This window comes from Moschus berezovskii, chromosome 16 (assembly GCF_049115385.1).
Source record: "Moschus berezovskii isolate FMDL1 chromosome 16, NW_MosBer_1.0, whole genome shotgun sequence".
Lineage (NCBI taxonomy): Eukaryota > Metazoa > Chordata > Mammalia > Artiodactyla > Moschidae > Moschus > Moschus berezovskii.
The window spans coordinates 83,391,575-83,416,515 of NC_142475.1; the positions used below are offsets into that span (position 1 = coordinate 83,391,575).

General features: G+C 55.8%; 1 protein-coding gene across 2 annotated transcripts in view; it reads right to left on the reverse strand.

The window, feature by feature from the left end:
• Window positions 1-559: 559 nt before the first annotated feature.
• ARHGAP39 (Rho GTPase activating protein 39) overlaps window positions 560-24,941 on the reverse strand; it is a 52,754-nt gene continuing 28,372 nt past the window's right edge. Inside the window, exons 4-12 of one of the 2 annotated variants that reach the window (XM_055432178.2) lie at window positions 24,529-24,612; window positions 16,023-17,379; window positions 14,074-14,635; window positions 6,310-6,402; window positions 3,391-3,464; window positions 2,836-3,035; window positions 2,121-2,212; window positions 1,543-1,712; window positions 560-1,450 (exon numbers count right to left, since the gene is read on the reverse strand). In XM_055432178.2, coding sequence (XP_055288153.2) covers window positions 1,256-1,450; window positions 1,543-1,712; window positions 2,121-2,212; window positions 2,836-3,035; window positions 3,391-3,464; window positions 6,310-6,402; window positions 14,074-14,635; window positions 16,023-17,379; window positions 24,529-24,612 — 2,827 coding nt within the window. In that variant the 3' untranslated portion in view covers window positions 560-1,255. The remainder of the gene's footprint in view (window positions 1,451-1,542; window positions 1,713-2,120; window positions 2,213-2,835; window positions 3,036-3,390; window positions 3,465-6,309; window positions 6,403-14,073; window positions 14,636-16,022; window positions 17,380-24,528; window positions 24,613-24,941) is intronic. The other variant, XM_088844550.1, reaches the window with a different exon arrangement.

Consider the following 24,941-nt stretch of genomic DNA (forward strand, 5'->3'; position numbering starts at 1 on the left):
AGGGGGACACCGGGCCTCGGCAGGGCTGGGCTTTTTTGTTTTTAATAATAAATAAAAACTCAACTCTAAAAAATATATATATATATAAACTGGGGATAAATTAAGTTTTACAACGATTGGAACTCAAAATTCCAAAATGGAAAATGTACAGAGTCTAGGTACCTCTGCCTCCCTATCCTCACCCTGCCCACGCGCGCTCTGGCCTCGAGGAAGGAGAGTCTCTGGTGGCCCTCTGGTCCCCCGCTCTGGGCTCCTGCCCTCTCATCTGCTGCAGGTCTTGGACAGGGATAGGGCAGGATTCGCTTTTTGGTCAAAGCCAAGAAGGTGGAGAAGAAAATGAAGGAATGATAGCAACTTGTCTGCAGAGGATGGGGGAGGACTCAGAAATAAATAGCATTTGGGATAAGATTATGTCATTAGCAAATTTAGTTCTTATATCTTTCGCTCTATTTATATCTCTATACACAGGCGGGTTCGGATGCGGGATAGATTCTGAATTTATAGTTACACGAAGAAAAAATATTCTCGCCCCTCCCCCACCCCGCCCCAAGAATGCCTGCCCAACCCTGCCCCCCACCCCGGAGGACTTTGGCTTGTAGGCTCCTTCCCCCCCCAAGAAAGCCTACTGGGCCCTGGGCCGGCCGGACTCTGCTCTGGTGGTAGACAGCCCAGAGCCCTGGAGACCCCAAATTCCTGTGCAGTCACCACGCTGGAAGCCACAGATGGCGGGGGGGTAGGGTAGAGAGGCGGCAGAAATTGGGGAGGTTGGATGTCGCAGGCCAGGAGACCCCCGGGGCAGAGGGAGAGCAGAAGGAGGGAGGAGTAGCCGGGCTGGTCCCCGGCCGGGACCGACTGAGCACAGCACCCCAGCGATACGGCTTGCCCCAGGGAGGGCGGCTTGTGCCCTCGGGCCGGCCGGGAGGGGCAGTGTCACTTGGCTCCAGGAAACAGAAGGCACTTTCTCGCTGCCGACCAGCGGCTGGCGATGGGCGGGGCAGCGCCTAACGAACCAGCCAGAGGCCGGGGGCGGGGCGGAGATGCCCTTCCCTCCGCCCCTCTGCCCCGGCTGCGCCTTCAGGCCGAGGGCCCGGGTGTGGGAGATGGGGGTTCCTTCCAGGGCTGGGGCGGGCATGGGCGGAGCCGGCATGCTACCTCCGCGTCTGGGGCATCCCCTCCCCCCCTCCCCGTGTGCCCCCCTGCCCAGGCGCACCCGGGCAGGCTCTGTCCCCACCCTCGGTCCCTCGGTTCCCACACGCTATAGCACGCCCTCCATGAAGGTGGTGTCCAGGTGCTGGATGAGCACGCGCAGGAAGGACATCTCCTTGCGAGTGTTTTCAAAGATGACCCGCGGGTCATCTGAGCGGCAGCGCAGGCAGTTGGGCGCCATCACCATGGCCAGGTTGCTGACGTCCATCTTGGTGATGGCCACATTGGCAGGCTGCACGAACACCTGCGAGGGAGAGGCGGGTGGGCCTGAGCCGGGCACGGAGGGGGGCAGGAGGCGGGGCGCAGCGTGGAGGGGGGCGGTGTGCCACCGCCTACCTGGAGGAAGCGGATGAGGTAGCACAGCACCAGGCGGTTGATGCGGGGCAGCGCGTGCACCACGGCCACGGCGGCCTCCGGGCTCTCGTAGTGCGCGATGCACTGCTCGTAGAACTCGTGCGGGATCAGGGGCTCCTCCAGCTCCCGGTACCACAGCTTCAGCAGCGACGCTGGGAACGCAGCACGGGGTGTTCAGCCGTGCAGGGCCCTTGGGGACCAGCAGCAGCAAGGGGTGAATGGGGCCGTGGGGGGCGGTGTGTGTGTGCTGGCACCAAGAGGGGGCAGGACCAGACTGGAGGTGTCCACACAGCGGTGTGGGCTGCCTGGCTGGAAGCCAGTGGGCTCCTAGTCCTGACCGCCAGGGCTGACCCCGAGCATGGGGACACCGTCCTGAAGGACATGCAAATATTCTAGAGAGGACTTATCAAGAGGGCTGTGCAGCCACTGTGAGCCATGGAGACTGACCAATGGCAGCGGATCTCTGCACTGGAAACGATCACAGGGTTGCCCTTTCTCCATGGGAAGCAGGGAGCGCTGAACCATTCCAGCTGCTCCTGCTGAGGGGGCTGGGGGCTCACCTGGGACGTGAGGGTCCTCCAGGCCTGTAGGCACCTTCCACTGGTCCACCTGGAGCTTCAGGGCATTTACTTCATCGATGTCCCCAGGTACTCTGCCGAGCATATGGCAAGTCTCAGGGAGGAGGAGCTGGGCCTGCTCCAGGTCACAGCTTCATGACCCCTCTGCCTGAATGACCTCCTTCCTACCGGAGGGGAGGTGTGGCTCGGGTCCCCTGCCCCAGGCCCTCATCCTGCTGCTGACTACCCCCATGCAGATCCCTTCCTCAGAATGATCCCTGAGGCCCAAACCCACAAGCCTGTTTCCCCACCTGTCCCGGGCAGGTGAGTCATGACAGCAGGTGACTGGCCATGTGCCACCCCCATGGGGCAGGGCTATCATCTCCACTCACAGGTGAGGATCCTTTGCTGAGAATTGCTGCATCTTTCTAGTCCCTGCCCATGGCTGTTGTCCAAGTGCCCTCTGGGGTCCTGGTGGCCATTTCTGTAGGACCACTGTCCCAGACCAGCCCCCCTGCCTGGGCTCAGGCATGATGTAGTTCAGAGGGAACAGTCCTATGCCCAGCCTCTCCATTTACTCCAAGGTGCCTCTCTCCGGCATGCTGGCCTCTCGGAAATGCTCCTCTGAGGCAGGGACCCAGTACCCAGTGGCCCTGACTGCCCAAGACTGGTGGAGACACCCGAGGCCCCCACACCCAGGGCCCAGGTTGCAGGGCACCTGAAGATGCCTTCCGTCTGGTCACCGTTGAGTGCAAGCACCTCCTCTGACAGCCGGGTCTGCACCCAGGGCAGCTGCCGATCAGGGTAGCGCTCCTTCTGCATGCTCATGACCTCCTGCAGCGCGCTGCCAAACATGGACGGGCTGAAGACCGCATTCTTGGCATGTCGGATCTCCTCTACGTTGGGCTTCTTCAGCCCCTGCAAAGGCAGCCCAGCACTCTGTGCCAGTGTGGCCAAGCACCCACCCCTCTGTCCCCTGACACCCCTGCAAAGCCTACCCCTGGTTCACCCAGCTCTCCTGTGAGCCCCAGGCCTCTGCCTAGCCAGAGCCAGGGTACCCCAATTCCCTGGCCCCCAAGTCAACACGGTGGCTTCCTGCTGGGCCACCGACAGCACCAGAAGCTCCAAATGGTGCCCTCTGCCCTGTGAGCCATTCACGTCACCACCCGCCCCCTCCCCAAGTCTGCAGCCCCACCTCCTGCTGGACTCTGTCTGGGCCTTGCCAGCACAGGGAGCCCACCCACCTCTCCCCGGATATGCAGGGAATTCATACCTTCTTGGCCCCAGTCAGGGCTGCCTTCTGCAGCTTGTGGTAACAGTACTTGGCATATGTGCTTATTGCCACCCCTGGAAAAGAATGATACCAGTTGGCTTGGTGTGGACAAGCAGGAGCAGGGGCTGCAGGCCAGCCAGTGACTGAGAGAGGAAGCAGCAAGAGGGGCGAGGAGAGGTGGCTCTTGCAAGAACGTGGGCACCAGGGCCTTACTCTCCTGGGCTGTGCTTTGAAGTAAACCTATGTGGAAGGAAAGAAGGCACTGCCCTCCCCTCCAGAGGAGCCAGACTGCAGAAGGAAGCCCGCTTCCAACCCACCCAACCCTCCCCCTAGCAAGTAAGGGCAGGTTGGGGGTGCGGTGTTTCCCCGGAGAAGTGGCAGGCCGGATAGGGCAGGGCCTGGGTAGCCCCCGAGAAGGGGGATGTCTGTGTGCAGCAGGCCTATGGGCACTCAGCACCCACTGCCCAGGGTCACACAGGGTGGAGCTATGGGTTGACTGGACTGCAGGCCTTCTTGTAGCCCTGATTCCAGTGGGAGGCCCTGGGCAGCCCAAGGAGAGGCCTTAGTCCGCAGGGTTCCATGCCCACGTGGCTGAAGGCTGCCTGGGCGGAAGTCAGGGAGAGGGAGGCGCAGGGCCTGGCCCATATGGGAGGGGGATAATGTGGAGTGGATGCCTCAAGTCTTGAACCTGGGTTTCGCTGGGAGGGTGACGCTGGGGAAGAACCACTCAGGGCTCTGCCTCAGGGCTGAAGGTGATGGGAGGATGGGTCTTTTTTCTCAAGGAGGGAGGCCTTCTAACACCCCATCCCTGGCAGCAGAAGCCCTCGCCTAGCTGGTGGTCATGGAGGGCAGTAGAGACAGCAATCCGAGGACAAGGCCTCGAGCACCTTGGCCAGGGGTCTTTCCAGATTTGAGGGGAGAGGGACTAGGAGGAGACCTAGTCCAAGGAAGGTCTGAAATGTGGGCACATCCTTCCTGGCCCAGGCAGGCAAGGGAAGGAGCAACAGGACAGGGGAGCCACCTGGGCCAGGCTGCCCCGGGCCACAGACAGAGGGGCTGGACCACGTGCCTACAGGCTCAGGTCAGGCCCTGTTCCTGTAAGACTCTGCCTCTGCTGAGTGCCACCTGCCTAGGGGCCTCTGGACCCAAGCCTCAAATCCAAACACAGAGTCTTTTTCAAAGGAAGCAGTTTCTTGAGCTGTCTGAGAACGTGGGGCTCCTTAAGCCTCAGTGTGAAGAACACAAACATGTCTCATCCATGAAAACCTTTTCATTTCTAGTTATCACAGAACAGCTGTCTTAACTGGTGATGGTGTTCTATTTGAGAGGAACCAAAATGAAAACAAATGTTTCTTCTAGATGTTCAAACCCTGAAGAATCTGTTTCAGGTCCCTGGGGACCCACAGACCCCTGGCAGAGATCCTAGCTGCTGCCTCCCATTAGCCCACTTGGGACACAGCACTTGGAACCTTCCACCCCTGAGTCACGTGGCCCATGTGGGCAAGCTCTGGGCAGGGAGAGGGGATGGCGCTCACGCAAACGGAGCTGGGGCTGCACCCTGAGCACTGGCAGCACTTGGCAGCAGGCAGCAGCGCTCCCTTTCCCCATTCTGGGTGCAAGCCCACCCTCCCTTGGGCGACTGCTTCTGCCCCTGGGCTTGGGGCCTGTGGGCAGACTTGCCCTGACCTCCTGCCACAGGGTCTCACGGGGCTTTCTGCACCTCTTACCTGGTATTGGTAGTGCAGCTTTTCCTGGCCTGATTCCCTATCTGTAGGATGGGGACGGGTGCCCATTAAGGGCCAATCTCAGAATCTGGCAGAGTGACGACTCAGCTAAGAGCCACCACTGCTGGAGTCCCAGGGCACATCCTCCTGGGCCAGGACTATGGGGCGTTTGCTGAGTGCCCAGTGTCCAGCCCAGGGAACCCTCTGCTGGTGTGGGGACCCTGCTCTGAGCCCAGAGAACCCTCTGGCGGTGTGGAGGACTCTACTCCAAGCCCCGCGGCCAGAGGCTGACAAAGCAGTTCTCCCAGAGTCTTGCTGCTGTGCCAGGGCCCAGGCCATGAACCTCAAAGGCCACCAAGTGTAGCCAGAATGTGATGCCTCTTGGCACATGCTCTGCGGAGTCCCAAGGGTCTGGCTCCCTTCTACGACCCAATCAGGGCTCCAATCACCCCTGCCCCAGCTCATGGCTGCACTGCTCTTGCGGACTGGCTCGGGCAGGAGCTCAGAACCCCTCCTGCTCCTATCCCCGACGACAGTGGCCCAAGGGTGCCCTGGGATCCCAGATGGCAGCTGCCCCCTTTCTCCTGGCACAGGCAGTCGACAGCCAGGCACTTCCCAGAGGAAGAAGAGTGGGGCAAGTATGGGTAACTGGGTGGAGGTAGGCTGGGAGCTGGTCCCAGGATCTTGGTGCCAAGAGGGGCAGTTCACGGCACAGCAGTGGACCACTGGCTCTCCTGGTGGGGGAGGCACAGCCTTGGGCTAACAGGGCTTCCCTGGAGCTTGGGCAGGGGTGGGGTTCCTGAGCCAGGGCCCAGGAGAAGGAAAGGGATGGGAATGCTGGGGGAGGGAGGCTGGGGAACCCCTGAGTGTGCTGGGGGCCCTGCCAGGGAACCGAGGCCCGGCTTGGCCCCCAGAGCACTCCTGCACCAGGGGCCGCCTCCAGCAGGCCCCTCCGCATTGCGCGCCCAGAATGCACACCGGAGAGTCCTGAGCACCGCGGAGGCCGGGACAGGGTGGCACGGCCTCTCCCAGGAAGCCCTGTCGACAAGCAGGCTTCAGCCCCCTCTGGAGGAGGCCTGGCAGTTAGTGCCCCCCACGCCCCAGCCCGGAAGTGGTTAGAGAGAGGGGGCCAGGCGGCCGAGCCGGAGAGCAGAGCTGTGCAGCGCAGCACCCGGGGCTGCGGGAGAGGCCCTACCATCCGGCTCCTCAACATAAGGCTTGGGTTTCTTTCTCAACTTGGACTTCTTCTTAGTGTTCCTTTCCAGGAGCGCTTTCATGTGCTGGGTCACTGGGGAGCAAACAGAGGGTGAGGCCACAGAACACAGAGGAACACGAGCCCACACGGTCCCACGCGGGGCTGACCCTGGGAGGCTGGGGGGGTGACGGCCCAGCCTGTGGGGCTCCTCGAGGGGTGAAGGTGAGTGTCCTGCTCACACTCCCGAGACAGGGGTGGGTGTGAGGGCCTGTCCGGGCCATGTGGCTGGGGAGATGCCAGCAAGATGCCCACGGGCAATGGGGAGGGACTGTGGTCAGCTCCTGACCCTCTGGCCGACAGGACGGAAGGGGTGGGGAGAACCCTGAGGAGGCCCCAGGCCAGCTGTGGGGTTCCTACATGGCTGAGGGAGCACTGAGCAAGAGGGGAGCCGGGCTCCCCTCTGGCCGGTTGGGGCGCCTTCCACTCGGCACTGCTGACGCAGCCCCTCCTCCCCTGTCCCACGCTCCAGAAGGAAGTTGGATGCACGGTCCACACTGAGGTGGGAGCTACCTCCCGTCACGGTGGACCCTCTTACCTACATGAATTATTTGTAATTCTTCTGGATGGGGAAGCTGTTATTTACCTAATCACACTTTGAGTTATAATCCAATATGCTTTATTCTGCTGTTCAGTGCTCCAGCTTTGGCCCCGGGAGCTGTGTCCTCTAACACAGCCCTGTGTCAACCCTCATCCCTTCCAGCACTTCCTCCCCTCGCCGGACATCAGTGTGAGCAAACTCCAGGAGATGGTGAAGGGCAGGGAAACCTGGCGAGCATGCTGCAGTCCACTGGGTCACAAAGAGTCGGACATGACTTAGCAACCCAACAACAATATGTACATTCCCAATCCCGCCCTTAGAATCACTTGCTTCTCCAAAGAGCTCTGGTTCCTTCTCGTGGAAAATGCTAGAGACCAAGAGCTGTCGGTCAGGTGTGCTCACTTCTACGGGGTGGCACTGCCCTCGCTGACAGGGCTTGGGCAGATAAACAGGTAGCTAGGTGGGAGAGGCTGCCTTCTCTTCCCAGCTCAGAGTTTCTATCAGGAATGGAATGCTGGATTTTGTCAAATGCTCTTTTTTCCACTTATTGATATGCTCATATGATCTTTCTTTTATTCTGCTAATATGACAAACCACAGACTGATTTTTAGAATGTTAAGCCAACTTTCCCTTTCTTAGATAAACTGCACTTACTCAAGATCATTATCGTTTCACTGTATTACTGAATTCTATCAGCTGCCAACACTGTTAGGCTCTGCGCTGTGTCCATGAGGGACTGCTGTGCTTCCCCCAGATTCTCGGTGGCGCTCTTTTCTATGTTCATGCAGAGGGCTGGGGGACAGTCCTTCCACCTGTTCTCTGAGCTGGTAAAGAACTGCTGCGCAGGCAAGCATCTGATAGTTCTTCAGTGAGGCCATCTGGGTCGGGCATTTTCTTTCTGGGAGAGTTTTAAAGTCCTAATTTAATTTCTTTAGTAGATATATGATTTTTCTGGTTATCTGTTACTGAGTGATCTTTGGTAGACTGTGTTCTTAGAGAAATTTGTCCATTTCCTCTAAATTGTCAAGTTTACTGACATAAAAGTTGTTTACAGTATTTTCCTATTATCCTTTCAACACCTGTTGAATCTGTAGTGATGCCATCGCTCATTCTTGATACTGGTAATCTATGTCTTTTTGTCCTGGTTAGTCCGTATGGAGGTTTGTTAATTCTGTTGACCTTCTCAAGTAATCAGGTTTTTGTTTCACTGATTTTCCACAATGCTTTTTCTGTTTTCTCTTTCACTGATTTCTACTCTAATCATCATCTCCTCTCTTTTCCTTACTTTTGGCATAATTTCCTCTCTTTTCTAAAGTTTCTCAATGTAGGAAGTACGTGATTTGAGAGATTTCCTAGTACAGACATTAGGTGCTGGAAGTTTTCCTCTAAGAACTGCTTTAGCTCCATCACACTAATTTTAACATGTTTTGTTTCTATTTTCTTTCAGTTCAAAATACTTTCTACATTCTCTTTTTCATTTTTATTTGGCCCATGAGCTGTTCAGTATCATGTTTAGTTTCCAAATACTCAAGGATTTTCCAGATATCTTTGTGCTGCTGATTGTCAGTTTAATTCCATTGTGGTTAGAGGACACACTTTCTTTGACTCATATTCTTTAACTTTTATTGAGACTTGCTTCATGGCTCAGGATATGGATTATTTTTAGAAAGTGGCTGACATTTGAGCCCAGATGCTCTAGGCTTCTCTGGTGGTTCAGCCAGTCAGAATCTCCCTGCAATGCAGGAGACCCAGGTTTGATCCCTGGGTTGGGAAGATCTCCTGGAGAAGGCAATGGCCACCCACTCCAGTATTCTTGCTTGAAGAATCCCACGAACAGAGGAGCTGGGTGGGCTACTGACCATGGGGTCCCAAAGAGTCGGACACAACTGAGCAAATAACACACGTGCTCTGGGGTCCAGAGTTTTTAACTGTGCCTGCTCGGTTGTAGGTGCTTTGTTTCTTAAACAGACCTTCAACTAGTCCCTCTGTTTTCAGTTCCATGGTCACTCCCACTTTCATACCACTGCTGGAGGACATTTGCCTCTACTGTTGAACTTTTCAGGGTTTGCCAATTGCTTCAACTTTTCAGCTTCCCCACCACCTGCTTGGGATCCACATTTCTTGGTCTGCCAAGTGAGTTTCCAGCCACTTGTCCATTTGCTTTTCAGCTTCCAAAACATGACTATTTTTCCTCGTCCCTTGTCTTTGTCCTGGTGGGTTTTAGTATTTTATTATAATAAAATATACGTAAAGCTTGCCCTTCTGACAATTTCAGCTGTGCAGTTCAGGCTATTCATCACATTCGTGTCGCTGTGTCATCACCACCACCCACCTCCGGTACTTCTTCCCCAAGTGGAAACTATGACCCAAACGACTCTCCATTTCTCCTTCCCAATAACCCACGGCACCCCTGTTCTGTCTCTCTGAATTTGACTGCTCCAGGGACACCGGGCACTAGTGGTAAAGAATCCGCCTGAAATGCAGGAGAGGCAGATTCGGTCTCTGGGTCGGGAACAGCCCCTGGAGTAGGAAATGGCAACCCACTCCAGTATTCTTGCCTGGAAAATTCCATGGACAGAGGAGCCTGGTGAGCTACAGTCCACGGGGTCGCAAAGAGTCAGACACGACTGAGCAACTGAACACAGGCAGGGAAGGACTTCATGGGTACATTCCTATAATAGTTGTCTTTTGGGATCTGGCTTATTTCACTGAGCCTAATGTTTTCAAGGTTCATCTATACCGTAACCTGTGCCAGAATTTCCTTCCCTATTAAGCTGAAGAAGGCTTTATCTCTCCTTGCTATTCTTTGGAACTCTGCATTCAAATGGGTATATCTTTCCTTTTCTCCTTTGATTTTCGCTTCTCTTCTTTTCACAGTTATTTGTAAGCCCTCCTCAGACAGCCATTTTGCTTTTTTGCATTTCTTTTTCGTGGGGATGGTCTTGCTCCCTGTCTCCTGTACAATGTCATGAACCTCCATCCATAGTTCATCATAGACAAGAAAGCCTTTCTCAGTGATCAGTGCAGAGAAATAGAGGAAAATAATAGAATGGGAAAAACTAGAGCTCTCTTCAAGAAAATTAGAGATACCAAGGGAACATTTCATGCAAAGATGGGCTCGATAAAGGACAGAAATGGTATGGACCTAACAGAAGCAGAAGATATTAGGAAGAGGTGGCAAGAATACATAGAAGAACTGTACAAAAAAGATCTTCACGACCCAGATAATCACGATGGTGTGATCACTCACCTAGAGTCAGACATCCTGGAATGTGAAGTCAAGTGGGCCTTAGGAAGTATTACTACAAACAAAGCTAGCGGAGGTGATGGAATTCTGGTTGAGCTATTTCAAATCCTAAAAGAGGACGCTGTGAAAGTGCTGCACTCAATATGCCAGCAAATCTGGAAAACTCAGCAGTGGCCACAGGACTGGAAAAGGTCAGTTTTCATTCCAATCCCTAAGAAAGGCAATGCCAAAGAATGCTCAAACTACAGCACAGTTGCACTCATCTTACATGCTAGTAAAGTAATGCTCAAAATTCTCCAAGCCAGGCTTCAGCAATACATGAACCGTGAACTTCCAGACGTTCAAGCTGGTTTTTAGAAAAGGCAGAGGAACCAGAGATCAAATTGCCAACATCCGCTGGATCATCAAAAAAGCAAGAGAGTTCCAGAAAAACATCTATTTCTGCTTTATTGACTATGCCAAAGCCTTTGACTATGTGGATCACAATAAACTGTGGAAAATTCTGAAAGAGATGGAAATACCAGACCACTTGACCTGCCTCCTGAGAAACCTGTAGGCAGGTCGCGAAGCAACAGACTGGTTCCAAATAGGAAAAGAAGTACGTCAAGGCTGTATATTATCACCCTGCTCATTTAACTTACATGCAGAGTAAATCATGAGAAACGCTGGGCTGGATGAATCACAAGCTGGAATCAAGATTGCTGGGAGAAATATCAATAACCTCAGATATGCAGATGACACCACCCTTATGGCAAAAAGTGAAGAAGAACTAAAGAGCCTCTTGATGAAAGTGAAAGAGGAGAGTGAAAAAGTTGGCTTAAAGCTCAACATGCAGAAAACTAATATCATGGCATCCAGTCTCATCACTTCATGGGAAATAGATGGGGAAACAGTGGCTGACTTTATTTTTGGGGGCTCCAAAATCACTGCAGATGGTGACTGCAGCCATGAAATTAAAAGACACTTACTCCTTGGAAGGAAAGTTATGATCTACCTAGAAAGCATATTAAAAAGCAGAGACATTACTTTGCCAGCAAAGGTCCATCTAGTCAAGGCTATGGTTTTTCCAGTGGTCATGTATAGATGTGAGAGTTGGACTGTAAAGAAAGCTGAGCACCAAAGAATTGATGCTTTTGAACTGTGGTGTTGGAGAAGACTCCTGAGAGTCCCTTGGACTGCAAGGAGATCCAACCAATCCATCCTAAAGGAAATCAGTCCTGGGTGTTCACTGGAAGGACCGATGTAGAAGCTGAAACTCCAGTTCTTTGGCTACCTGATTCAAAGAGCTGACTTATTTGAAAAGACCCTGATGCTGGGAAAGACTGAGGCAGGAAGAGAAGGGGACGACAGAGGATGAGATGGCTGGATGGCATCACTGACTCAACGGACATGAGTTTGGGTGGACTCCAAGAGTTGGTGATGGACAGGGAGGCCTGGCATGCTGTAGTTCATGGGGTCACAAAGAGTTGGACACGACTGAGTGACTGAACTGAACTGATTTAGGCTATATGTACAGATGACATTCTACTTTGTCTGTTCGTCCATCAATGGATGCCTGGTGCTTTCTGCCTCTTGGCTGTTGTGAACATGGTGCTATGAACACAGGAGTGCAAATATCTATTCATGTCTCTGCTTTCAATTATTTCAGGTACATACTTACAAGTGGAATTGTAGGGTTCTATGATAATTATATTTTTAATCTTTTGAGGAATTGCCATTCTATTTTCCACAGTGACTGCAGTATTTCACATTTCCTTGTGAGGTTTCTTTTTTTGTCTTTAAAAGAGTCCCTCACTGTTTTTACCATGAACTCAAGGTGGGATGCAAGTAAATGCACGTGTCCAGCCTGCCATCTTTACCCGGAGGGTAAGTGCTTGCGGCAGGCATGAGGCGCTTGCACTGAGTGTCCCTCAGGAACTCCTGCAGGAGCTGCAGTCAGTGTGATGTCGCCAAATCCCCGGGACACCTGTGCTGACAGCAAGCTCAGGGGGGTCTGGGGCACACAAGCTGTGAGCCACCTGGGTAGTTGGCACAAAGGTGTGACCACGTGAGACGAGGTTAAGCCGGGGGTGGGAGCTCGCATGAACTTGGGTTCACTGTGGGGTACCTTGGTCCCTTGAGGCCGTGACCACACAGCAGACGTCACACACATGCTGGCAGATGAACTACAGCTTCTGAGGCCAAGGCAGGGAGCAGCTGGGGTGAGGGCCCGTGTGTGGGAGCCAGCTCAGCTCTGCCCTCACCACTGCTCCTGGGACAGACTGCATGTCCTTCCAGGCACAGGCTCATCCCCCTGGGCTGAGGGGGGTCTGTCTTCCTGACCAGCAGCCAGCACCCACGTTCTCTCGAGGCCGCTCTTCTGGGCTGGTGATGAGCAGCAGCTGCTCATCCAGGAGTGGGTCTCACAGCTGGAGACAGGGCTCCGACGGGAGGGCAACCCTGTGCCACTTAAGACCAGACCCCACAGCCCAGACACAGGACCCAGATGGCAGAACCACACAGACCCAGTGTGGTCTGTGGACAGAGACCACCGGGGCTGGGAAACCATGGCCGCCAGGCTGAGCCTCGATTCCGCTTGGCTCCCACAGCACAGACATCAGGACAGAGGTTCACTGATCTCGGAGCCAGCGGCAGTGTCCTGCTAGACAGTGTCCAGCTCTGCACGAGCGCCCCAGCGAGAGGGGCCGGCCCAGAGCCTCTGGCCTCCGTCCACCGCTCACTCACCTGTCACTCAGCAGCACTGCTGGAGCCCCGCGGGCTGCGAGCTAAGCGGTGGAAACACACTTCCAAACCTCCAGCTCACAGCAGGGACATCTCAAGGCCTTTTTGGAAGAGGCTGAGGTGAACCACGAAGCCACTGAGGGCCCACCTGCTCCTGGGAAGGTCTGAGAGGACAGAGACAGAACCAGGCCGCCTGCCTCACCCTGGAAGCAACCCGGGGAGACCTGTCTGTGGTGTTCAGGGATCGTGCTTCCAAAGGCGCACACCTGAGTGAAAATGTCAAGACTTCCCAGGTGTGCTTCCAAACAGCTGGCATGCTGGACGGTCCCTGTGCTTGACGCGCCTCCCAGTACCCACACTGCCTGCAGCCCTCCCCACTGTGTGCACATGCCTTGGCACCCACAACTGGGCAAGGGCAAGGCCCCGGTCAGGCCAGGCCAGATGACCACTCCCTCCATGCCATCTGCAGCATGGAGGACACTCAGGAGTACAGGATGGCTGGCGGCCGTCACACAGGCAAGTGCTCCTGCAGCCCCACCCTGGTGCTGGCCCAGGCCCAGGACGCACACCACCTGGCTGGCAGGACTGTGACCCCGCGTCCTCCCCACGTAGGTCAGGTCAGGGCCACACAGACCTGACACATGACCTCCAGACGCAGCCTGCACTTGGGCCCAGGCAGCCATCAGCAGGTCGCTGTCTGTGATGGTCCCAACCTCTGACCCCTGACGCAGCTCAGGGCCATCTCAGCTCACAGCACCACAATAGCCTGCTGGTCACCTCAGACTTGGTGCTGGGCCAAGTGCCCAGCTCCTTGCTGCTCTCTGAAGCCCTCCTGATATGGCCTCGAGGGACAGCGTGAGCCCGGCCAGGGTGGATGCAGTAAGTGCCCTCATCAGGCAGGGCCTCTGGGATGGGGCCTCGGAGGGAGTGGACGCCGGCTGGTGGGGACGCGGGTGTGACACCTGTCAGCCAGCGGCCGGGACAGCGGCACGCCTGCCGCGGCTCTCCTCAGGGCCTCTGTGCCGAGAAGGGCTCCCTGAGGACCCTGCGGCCCCGCGGAGGCCAAGGGTGTACCCTTGAGAGGCGGTGCCTCTGTGCGCCTGCTGCCCATGGGCCCAGCACTGAGCCCAGGCATGGGCCCCGCCGCAGCCACCCCTGAGCTGGTGGCAGAGCCAGCACCCGCCTGGGCCGTCCTTACCTTTGGTGTCGTTGACAGGGTCCATGTGCCGGTAGATGTAGCCCTCCAGGTAGGAGTGGAACTTGGGCGTGGGTGGGAAGAAGGCCAGGCAGATGGCCATGAGCTCCCAGCCGCGGGCCAGGCTCTCGAGGCGAAAGTTCTCGGTGGTCTGCCGGCACAGCTGGATGTAGAGTTCGTCCCGCAGGCCCTGCACGCTCCAGCCTTTGGTGGCGATCTCCAGGGCCACATGCAGCGGGTCTGCCTTGGCGCGCCGGTCGCCCATGTACATCTGGATCAACTTGAAGACCTCGCAGGCCTCTTTCTTCACGTGGCGGTCGCTGGTCACGATCATGGGCTTCTTGATGGACTCGCTGCTCCAGGCCAGCATGTTGGCAATGGACACCTTCCGCCGGAAGAGGCCCTGCGTGTGGGTGTTGAAGTGCTTGGAGGCCCAGTTCTCGATGTCTGTTTCCGAGGACGGCTTGCGGAGCGTGAAGGTGGGGAACACGCAGCTGGCGCTGGGCATCACACTCCGGGCCTGCCGGCTGCTCTCGAACTGGGCGCAGCTGCCAAGGTCCTCAGACTGGGGGACAGGGGGGTCCACATGAGCCAGCCAGCAGAGAGGTGTGGCCCCCGCCCCACACGGGCCCCAACGCTGCTGGAGGAGAGGGGCCTGGGACTCAGCTCTACCCGCCTCACCCCCGTCTTCCCGCTTCAGTCCATCTCCGCCCGTCTCACCCATCTGCCCGTCTCAGCCATGTCCGCTGTCCTCACCTGTCTGCCCACCTGCCCAGGGTCCGCCCTCCTCACCCTGGTCTAAGCGCCTCATGAAGTTGAGACGGGACCAAACTTTCCCTGGGGGCTCGGCCTCTGGGAGGCGCCTGCCCTCGTCCAGAGACCGAGGGTCGGGGGCCAGCACAGTCTGGGCATGGGAGGTACTCGTGCAGCCCAGTGGGGAGGCCCACGGGACACTGCATCCCGGACTCACCCAGCCCCCCAGGCAGGGGGCCGACCGTGCATGAGGGTGGGCCGGGGGAGGGCGCTGTGGCTTCTGCTGGTTCGAGTGGGAAGGGCAGCCCCTCAAGGACACAGAAAGCCCCAGACGCCAACCGTGCTTGACAGGAATGCAACCTTCTCTGGGCCGCTACTGCTGCACCCCTCTCCCCAACAAGACACAACAAGGATTCCCAGGCATCAGAGGCAGGGCATGGAGGCCCCCCGGCCCCTCCCCGCTCTGCACAGTGCACTCACTCGGTACTCTTGGGGGGCTCCTGGCAGGTCGTGCCCACACCTGCATGGCCTCCCCAACCCCTGGGGCAGGGAGCCACCTCCCCCGGCAGCACCCGGCATGGACCTCAGTCAAGCCCTCGGAGCCCATGTGTCCTTCCGTTCCGATCAGACTGGGAGCTGGGTGCCGCGGGACGCAGCTGTCCACACTCCACCCACCACCCACCCCTGCCCTGCCCGTCCGTCCTGATGCCCTCCTGTGTTATAAGCCACAGACAGAGACGCTGCTCTGAACGCTCCAGTCTGGAGAGCACTAAGGTGGCCCTGCCCCAGGGGACGCTGGCCACCTAAGACGTCCTGGTTCTTGGGCATGGCATGTCTTCCTCATCAGGGCTGGGGGTGCACCTAAAGAGCCTGGCCCTGGGAGTCTCTGGCCACCAAAGAGGGTCCGGCACTCCACCTGCATAGCTTCTCACTGTCCCTGTTCACAGGTGGGAGGCAGAGGCTCAGGGAGCAGAGAACAGGTGGCTGCCTCTGCGTCCTGGAATCAGGATGTGCCTTTGGCCCCCTGGTGACCAGGCAGGACTGGCTGGGCCTCACTAGGAGCCGAGGTGAGAGACCTCTGTGCTGGTGGAGACCATCTACCGTCTGTCCTCAGGCCTGCCAGGAACCGTGAGGCCACACCATGTCTCGGGAAGCTGACCTGCCCCACTCCTGCCCAGGACCCACCTGTGAGTGCCTACCTGAGAGGGGTGTAGGAAGGGCTCCGGGGAGGCCAGGCTGGTCTGCACGGAGACGCTCTTCTCGAGCAGGACCTGCGGGAAGGCAAGCCTGTCCAAGGCACCCCTCTGCCAGTGCTTGCCCTCCTGCTGGGCCAGCGCCTCATCCTCACTGAAGGCGCGCACCACGGGTCCGGGCATGGGCAGCGGCACGGCCCCGTCACTCTCATAGCCCGAGCCGTCCTGCTGCGAGTCCCAGCTGCCCCTCTGCTTCCTGTGCAGCTGGGCTTGCTGTGCCTCCCAGGCCAGCCGGGCCTGCGCCAGGAAGGGCTCAGTCGGGCCCCGGGGGCCCTCCCCGCCCCCCGCCTGCCCCTCCGCGCGCTTCATGGGCGTCAGGCTGGGTGCACACAGAGGCCGCTCCTCCATCGGGGGCTGCTGGCCCAGCGGGTCGCAGTCCCCAGGGCCCTCGGCAGGCGGGGCACTGGGAGCATGGCACACGGAGGGGTTCCTGCTCTTCCTCTTGCGCGTGCCGGGGGAGTAGCCTGTCGAAGACATGGTGTCCTGCTGGCTAGACCAGGACATGGCATCGTCCTGGGCCTGGGGCAGAGGCGTGGGCAGTGGGGCGGGCCGCAGCTCGGGCCCCTCCATGCTGCTGTAGTCCCCAGACACGACCCCCAGTGAGGACGTGGCCCCCAGGCGCTGGTCGCGCAGCAGGCAGGGGCTGGGCTGCAGGGACAGCGAGCCGCCCCCCGGGTGAGGCGTGTACTTGTGCCGCGGGCCTGCCCGCAGCTTGGGGCTGGAGCTGGCCTGCTCCACGTACACCAGCTGCCGCACGTACTCCTTGCCGGCAGGGCTGTACTCCAGGCTCAGGTAGCGCTCAGGGCACTTCTGCCTGGTGAGCACCAGCTGCTGGTAGGGCGATGCGGAGGCTGGCTTGGGTGGCTTGCGGCCGGGAGACCGCCGGGGCGAGCCAGCCTCAAACTGGACATCCATGGGGGGTTCGTCGTAGAGTGGGGCCTGGTACTCCACAGGGGGCTCCTCATAGAGGGGGGGCTCGTAGGCATAGCGCGGTGAGGAAGGCTGCGAGTCTCCAGCGGGCCGGCGGGGCTGGGCCAGGAGAGGGGAGCAGCTCCCTAGCTCAGCCCTCTTCGGGAAAGGTGACAGTCTCCGCTCTGGGAAGAAGACGGGGCTGTCTGCGTCAGGGGTGAAGGTCTGCAGGCTGGGCGAGTGCTGTCCTCCGGAGGGTCTGCGGGAGCGACCCCCAGGTTGGTTGTCCAGGGCGTAGCCGTTGCCCTGGGGGGAGAGGAAGCTGGGCTCCCTGTCGGCAACTTTGATGAGCATGCGCTCCTTGGTGCCCGAGTTCCAGCGGAGAGAGGAGGTCCTGGTAGGGGGTGGGGAGCAGGTTACCTGAGAAGGTCCTGGGAGGGCAGGTTATCTGGGGGGGGTCCTGGGGGGAGCAGGTTACCTGGGGGGGTCCTGGGGGGAGCAGGTTACCTGGGGGGGGTGGTCCTCGGGGGAGCAGGTTACCTGGGGGGGTCCTGGGGAGAGTCCTGGAGGGAACAGGTTATCTGAGAAGATCCTGGGGGGACAGGTTATTTGAGAGGAGTCTGGTGGGGGCAGGTTCCCGTGGTGGGGTGGAAATCTGACCCCTTCGCCAGCCTGGACCCATGACCACCCCCTTTGATCTCATGGATGTGTGAGGTCAGGCCCAGAAGGCCTGGTTGTTTCTCACTGTCCTCTTCACAGCCTGTGGGGCCTGGTACTGCTGGGTGCTGTAATGAGCTGTGAACCTTTCACTGCTGAGGCCCTGACCCTGGGTCGTGCAGCCTGGAGCAGCTGCCCCCCTGGCCTGGGAGCCCCCCTCACACACTTCCCGGGTCAGCCTGGCAGCCCTCCAGGGAATCTCCTGCTGCTGCCCATGGGGACGCTCCTCCAGGGCCCCTGTAAGAGGCTCTGCTCTGGTCCCAGGCCAGAACCAGGCACAGAACTACTCCCGGACAGAAGCACCGGGGGCCGGGGGGCTCCCAGAGGCCTCTTTGGCTTTGGAATCCTGGGCTCAGCACCCGCCCCACTCTCACAGCACAGCCAATCATCCCGCAGCGCAACACCTCTCAGGGCCTGGGCTCCAACCACAGGCCCCTGTGAGTCCAGAGGGCTGGCTGCCCTGCTGGCACTGCCCACCGCCATGCTCAGCACTCCACACCTGGACTAAGATGGCAAAACCGCTCCCCATTCCTAAGGGTGCCCACGGCCCCAGGGAGTTGTGTGCCCAGATCCTGGCCCCTCCACCCAGCAGGGGGCACTCGGGGTGTTCAGGCTCTTCTGAGTCTCACTTGCCTGATGACAACATGGAGACACTGCCCCCGGCAATACAGGGACTTGATCACACACTGTGCCCACCAACTAACGGTCAGCCCCATGTCCCACGGCTGTACCAGCCATGACAGGGCAGACCAAGAGGCCTGGAGCAGTGCGCAAGGCTCTCTGCTTCTGCCTACTCCCAGCTGCTTTAAAGATTTCCTTCTAAGAATCCACCTGCAATGCGGAAGACCTGGGTTCAATCCCTGGATTGGGAAGATCCCCTGGAGAAGGCAAAGTATTCTGGCCTGGAGAATTCCATGAACTGTATAGTCCACGGGGTCGCAAACAGTCGGAGACGACTGAGCGACTTTCACTTTCTACATTTAGGTCTACATCTGGAACCTCTGCGTCAGTGTCTCTGCTTCAAAGCACTTCCTCAGTTTGTGGTCTGACATATTTCATGATTTCTGGAAACTCCTGACCTTATCTTTTAAAATATTACTTCCATCCCGTTTCCTCTCTCCTTCTCTGGGAGTCAGCTGCTGTCCTCTGCACTGAGCTCCACAAAGTTTCAGGCTGTGTCCTGTGCTTCCCATCCCCTGGCCTCTCCACACTGTAGACTTTTTTCTGATCTACCGTCTAATTTACTAACCTTTTAAGAACCCACCGACTGAGTTCTTACAGTTTTCTTATTTTTTTCAGCTCTAGAATATCTATTGATATTTAACTTTTTTTTTTTTAACAGTACTTTGAGGTTCACAGTAAAACCGAGCAGAAAAAAATGTACATTTCCCACGTACCCCCTGCACCTACTCACACACAGCTTCCCCGATTATCAGCATTTCGCAAGAGACAGAACATATGCTGTCAACTGATGGACCAGCACTGACACATTATAATCAACCAACGTTCTTAGTTGATATCAGGGCTCACTCTTACTGTTGTATGATCTGTGGGTTTGCATAAATGTAGAGACATGTATCCACCACTGTAGTGTCGTACAGAGCATTTTCTTTGTCCCCAAAACCCACATGCTCTGTCTGTTCATCCCCCTCCCCAAATCCCTGGCAACCACTGATCTTTTCACTGTCTCCACAGCAGGCAAATCTGAAGCCAAATCAATGAGCATATCTTTGGCCTCCAAAAAAGGCAATCTGAAAACCTACACACTCTGACTCCAGAATATCAGGAGTGGAATCACGCAGTATGCAGGTTCTCGGGCGGGCGTCTTCGCTTTGTGACATGCACTTAAGCTCCTTTGTGGCTCTCACAGCTGGCAGCGCGTCTTTTTGTAGTGCTGTGTCAGCCGCTGTCTGGATGGACCACAGTTCACTTCTCTATTCACCGACTGAAGGACATCTTGTTTTAGCAACTATGACTATAGATGCTAAAAACATCTGTGTGCAGGATTTGATATGAACATAAAATGTCAACTCCTTTTGGTAAATACCAAGGAGCAGTACTGCCAAATCATTTAGAGTATATTCCGGTTTTTAAAAGAATATATTTATTATTTATGGCTGAGTCAGGTGTTAGTTGCAGTACATGAAATCTGCATTGCATCATGCTGGATCTTTCCCTGCAGTGTGAAGGCGTCTTTCCAGTTGTGGCACATGGGCTCAGCAGCTGTGGTGCACAGGCTCAGTACTTGGGGTGCATGGGCTTAGTTGCTCTGTGGCATGTGGAATCTTAGTTTCCCAACCAGACACTGAACCTGATGTCCCTTGCCTTGGAAGGGGGGATTCTTAACCACTGGACCCCAGGGATGTCCCTGTGTTCAGTCTTAGCAGCTGCAGCCTCCTGCGCTCCCACCAGCACTGACCGCGGGTTCCCCTGCTCCGCACCCTCGCCAGCGCCTGGTGTCAGAGTGTCCGCCTTCTGGCTCCTCTAATAGGCCTGCAGAGGCAGCTCGCTCTTGTTTTGCTTTGCAGCTCCTGCTGACAGCTGATGTGGAGCATCTCTCACATGCTTTCTGTGCCAACAGTACAGGTTCTCTGGTGAGGTGTCTGTTCAGCTCTTTGGCCTATTTTAAAAGCAGGTGGTTTTCTTACTGTTGCATTTTAAGAATTCTTTGTATATTTCAGATTTCAGTCCTTTATCATTTGTGTCTATTGCAAACATTTTCTCCTAGTTCGTCTTTTGCAGAGCAGAAATTTTTAATTTTAACACAGTCCAGCTTATCAATTGCTTCTTTCATGAATCGTGCCTTTAATGTTATACCTAAAAAGTCATTGCCAAACCCAAGGTCATCTGGGTTTTCTCTGGTACCTTCCAGGAGATGGTTTTGTGTTCCCATTCAGGTCTGTGATCTATCTTGAGTTAATTTCCACAAAGGGTGTAAGGTCCGTGTCCAGATTCACTTTCATGCGTGCGGATGTCCAGGTGTTCCAACAATGTCTCTTAAGAGATCATCTTGGCTCCATTGCATTGCTTTTGCCCCTTCATCAAAGGTCAGCTGATGATATTTATGGTGGTCTACTGGTTGTCTCTCCATTCTCTTCCATTAACGTGTCTATTCTTTACCAGTACCACGCTGTCTTGCTTAGAACAGCGTTTAGTGAGTCTTGGGACTCAGGTAGTATTATTCCTTCAACTCTGTCCTCCTTGAATATTGTGTTGGCTGTCCTAGGTCTTCTGCCTCTCTGGAGAAATCTTATTATCACTCTGTTAATATCCACAAAACCACCTGCTGGGATTCTGACGGAGGCTGCACGGAATCTGTAGATCAAGTTGGAAAGAGCGGAGCCCTTCCTCCACTTGTTTAGTTCTTCTGTGATATATTCATCAGAATTTTACAGTTTTCCTTATATAGATTTTGTACGTATTTTGTCACATTTACACCTAAGTATTCCATTCTGGGTGATACTACTGTAAATGCTACTGTTTCTAACTTCATATTCCGCTTGTTCACTGCTAGCATGTATGAAAGCAATGGCATTTTGCATATTTAGCTTATATCTTACTACCTAGCTACAACCACTTAGTTCTAGGAGTTTGTCAATTCTTTAATTAAGAGTTTTTACATAGGTGATCAAGTCATCTGCAGGCAAAGATAGTTTTATGTTTTCCTCCCCAACCTGTATACTCTGTATTTCCTTTTCTTGTCTTACTGCATTAGCAAAGAGCTCCAATATGATGCTGAGCACCAGAGGTCAAAAGGGAAACCCTTGCCTTGCTTCTGATCTTAGTGGAAAAGCTTTGAGCTTCTCACTACTAAGTATGATGTTAGCTGTAAATTTTTTGCAGATATTCTTCATCAAGTTAAGGGAGTTCCACTCTTTTTTGGTGGCACTAGTGATAAAGCACCCTCCTGCCAATGCAGCAGATGTAAGAGACACAGATTTGATCCCTGGGTTGGGAAGATCCCCTGGAGAAGGGCATGGCAACCCACTCCAATGTTCTTGCCTGGAGAATCTCATGGCAGAGGAGCCTGGTAGGCTACAGTCCATGAGGTTGCAAAGAGTCAGACAGGACTAAGGCAGTTAAGCACACACATATTCCTACTTTACTGAGTTTGTTTTTAAATTAAGATTGGATGTTGGATTTTACCAAATGCTTTTTTTGCAACTGTTGATATGATCATAAGTGAAAGTGAAAGTCGCTCAGTCGTGTCTGACTCTTTGTGACCCCATAGACTGTACAGTCCATGGAATTCTCCAGGCCAGAATACTGGAGTGGATAGTCTTTCTCTTCTCCAGGGGATCTTCCCAAGCTAGGGATCGAACCCAGGTCTCCCACATTGCAGGTGGATTCTTTACCAGCTGAGCCACAAGGGAAACCCAAGAATACTGGAGTGGGTAGCCTATCCCTTTGCCAGCAGATCTTCCCTACGCAGGAATCGAACTGGGGTCTCCCGCACTGCAGGATTCTTTACCAACTGAGCTATGATTTTTCATATTTGGCCTACTGAGGTAATGGACTATACTGACTCTCAAATGCTGAACCAACCTTGCATACCTAGGATAAATCTCACTTGGTCATGATATATCATTCTTTTTATACACTGGTGGATTTGATTTCCTAATATTTTTTGGGGGATTTTCACATCTATGTTCATGAGACAGACAGGTCCATAGTTCTCTTTTCTTGTATGTTTCTGATTTGGATATTGGGGTGAAACGAGCTTCACAGAACGAGAAAGTACTCCCTCTGCATCTGTCTTCTGAAAGAGACTGAAGAGAACTCATAAAATTTCTTCCATGTATGTTTGGTAGAACTCACCAGTGAACCATTCAGAACTTCTGCTTTCTTTTTTGGAAGATTATTAATTATTGATTCAATCTCTTTTAACAGATATAGACCTATTCAGATTGTGTATTTCTTCTTCTATGAGTTTTGGCAGACTGTATCTTTTAAGGAATTGGTGTATTTTGCCGAGGTCAACAAAGGCTGTGCACAGCCTTGTTCAGAGCCTTCCTGTCCCCTCTGAGGCTCCTGAGGCAGAATCACTTTCTGGACTGCACCAGATCACAGCCACAGACCACAGCCCACAGGTCAGACCATAGCCACAGGTCTTGGCTCCTCTATGGATCTCTGATGCCTGCAGAAATTTGGTCTATTTTGTTCTTGTACAGGCTGGTCTCAGGTAAGTGATTCCACCATCACAGAAAGTAGAAATCCCAAGTATCCTAAGAAACCAATTGTGCAGTCTGGTCCTGTGCCTCTGTCCTCTGAGCCACGAGTCCTAACTGTTGGCCGTGGGTAAGGCAGGACTGAGAGAACCAGGGTGACAGTGAGCAGGGCTTGGGAGGCAGGCTCCCTTCGGGAACTCAGCTTCTGGTTGCCCGATGCTGCTCCTGGCCAGTGCACAGACCAGCCAAGCAGAGCAGAGGATGGCAGGCAGCATGCCCACAGACCTGGAGAACCAGCTCTGGAGTCTGAGAGATCCGGGGCTGAACTCCAGCCTGTGGTTTCTGGGCTGTGGGGCATCATCTCCCACTTCCACCCTGGGCCCCACAAGTTCTCACAAGGACTGAAAGCAGGACACGTGGAAAATCACAGCCGTGGTTCAGTAGGGGCACACAGGAGACACTGCACATGGTCCACCGCCAAGCAAATGTGGGCAGGGCTGCAGCAGCCAGATAGGAGGGTGGGGTGGTACTCTCCAGGAGCCAAGGCAGAGGCAGGCGGGTGCCGGCCTGTTTCAGGGAAACGCGCCCCCAGCGGCCCAGAGACGGCCTGGATCATGGAGAGCTGATGCCCCTCAGTGACCCAAGGCCCAGCCAGAGTCCTGTCCTTCTCTCCTAGCCCCTGAACACCGCCCCCCCACAGGACGACCCCCGCAGCCCCTCACCGTCACCCACAGACCCAGGAAGAGGCCTGGCCTTCTCTCTTGGCCCCAATTCCTCGTCGGCTCTGCTGGGGAGGAAGCACCCCAGGGAAAGACCCCCTCCCACCACCTCCTGCCTACTTCTGGAGGCGCCTTGTCAGGGAAGCGTTGCTCCATGCTCAGTGCCCTGGAAGCGCGGCAGCAAACAGGACCTGGAATGCCTTGGAAGGAAACCTCTGCCCCCGACGTGGGCCCTGCTCACAGGCCATGAGACCACATCAGATCTCTGCTCACAAACCCCAGTCAAACTCGAGTCTCCCGGTGACCAGTGCGGATGCCCATGGACACAGCTGCACTTCTGGCCCAGGCAGGCTTAGATCCCTCCCTGTATCAACAAACCCAGTCTCGATCTCTAAACTGAGCAAACCGCCAAAGGCCCCTCACGCTCCAAATCAACCCCCCCCAGGGGCCCAGCAGCCTGTCCGGCCCCCATCAGCTACAGGAAGAGGTGCCTGCTCCAGCCTGACCCAGGGGAGGCCCCTGCTCAGCCTGCTGCTGCTGTGCCCAGGGTCCTGAGTGTTGTATCTGGAAACCCTATCACCCAGCGAGGCCAACCCAGGCCCGAGGGTGGCCAGCCTCCTCGCCCCACTTGGTGGGCACCAATCTTCCTGATGTGGCCTGGAAAGCACTCCGATGCTCCTGGAGCTCCGGAGGGGGACCACACACTGAGGAACCTCCAAGGGATCCACCAGGGCCAATACCATGGACACAACAGTACCCCACACCGCACAGTGGCCCGACAGCCTCTCCTTGTGTCCCACGGGCCAGGGCAGGGCCTGGCGAGCTCTGCACATCGAGCTGGTCACTTCCTGCTGGGCCAGACCCTTCTCCAGCTCACCCGAGAGCTGCCAGGAAAACCACCCCCGGCCAGGAGACGGCCAGGCCTGAGGCAGGGCCTACCTGCAGTGGAGAAGGTGGCCTTCCGCGCTGTAGTCCCGGTAAACCTCGTAGTCCTTCTCGAGGAGCACTCCTGATGGTGAGGAGCTGAAATGCAGCAGAGTGAACAGGAGATGTGAACAGAAGTACAGCCACTTAGAGACACAACAGGCCCACGCCGCATGTCTCTCGCTCCTCAGAACAAGGTGTGGCCCTCTGATTCTCACCACGGCTCCTGCCGCTGGTCTGCCTGCACCTGGGCAGGGTTTCTCGCACCCTCACTGCCCCCTCCCATGATGCCCCGATGGAACCCACTGTCCTCACCCAGGACAGCCCCAGGCCCAGCGAGGAGCTGGAGCTCTGGCCAGTGGCCTCCGGGCTGGGCTCCAGCTGGGCTGGGACCCAGGGGACACGGAGTGGGGCGCAGAAGGGCTCAG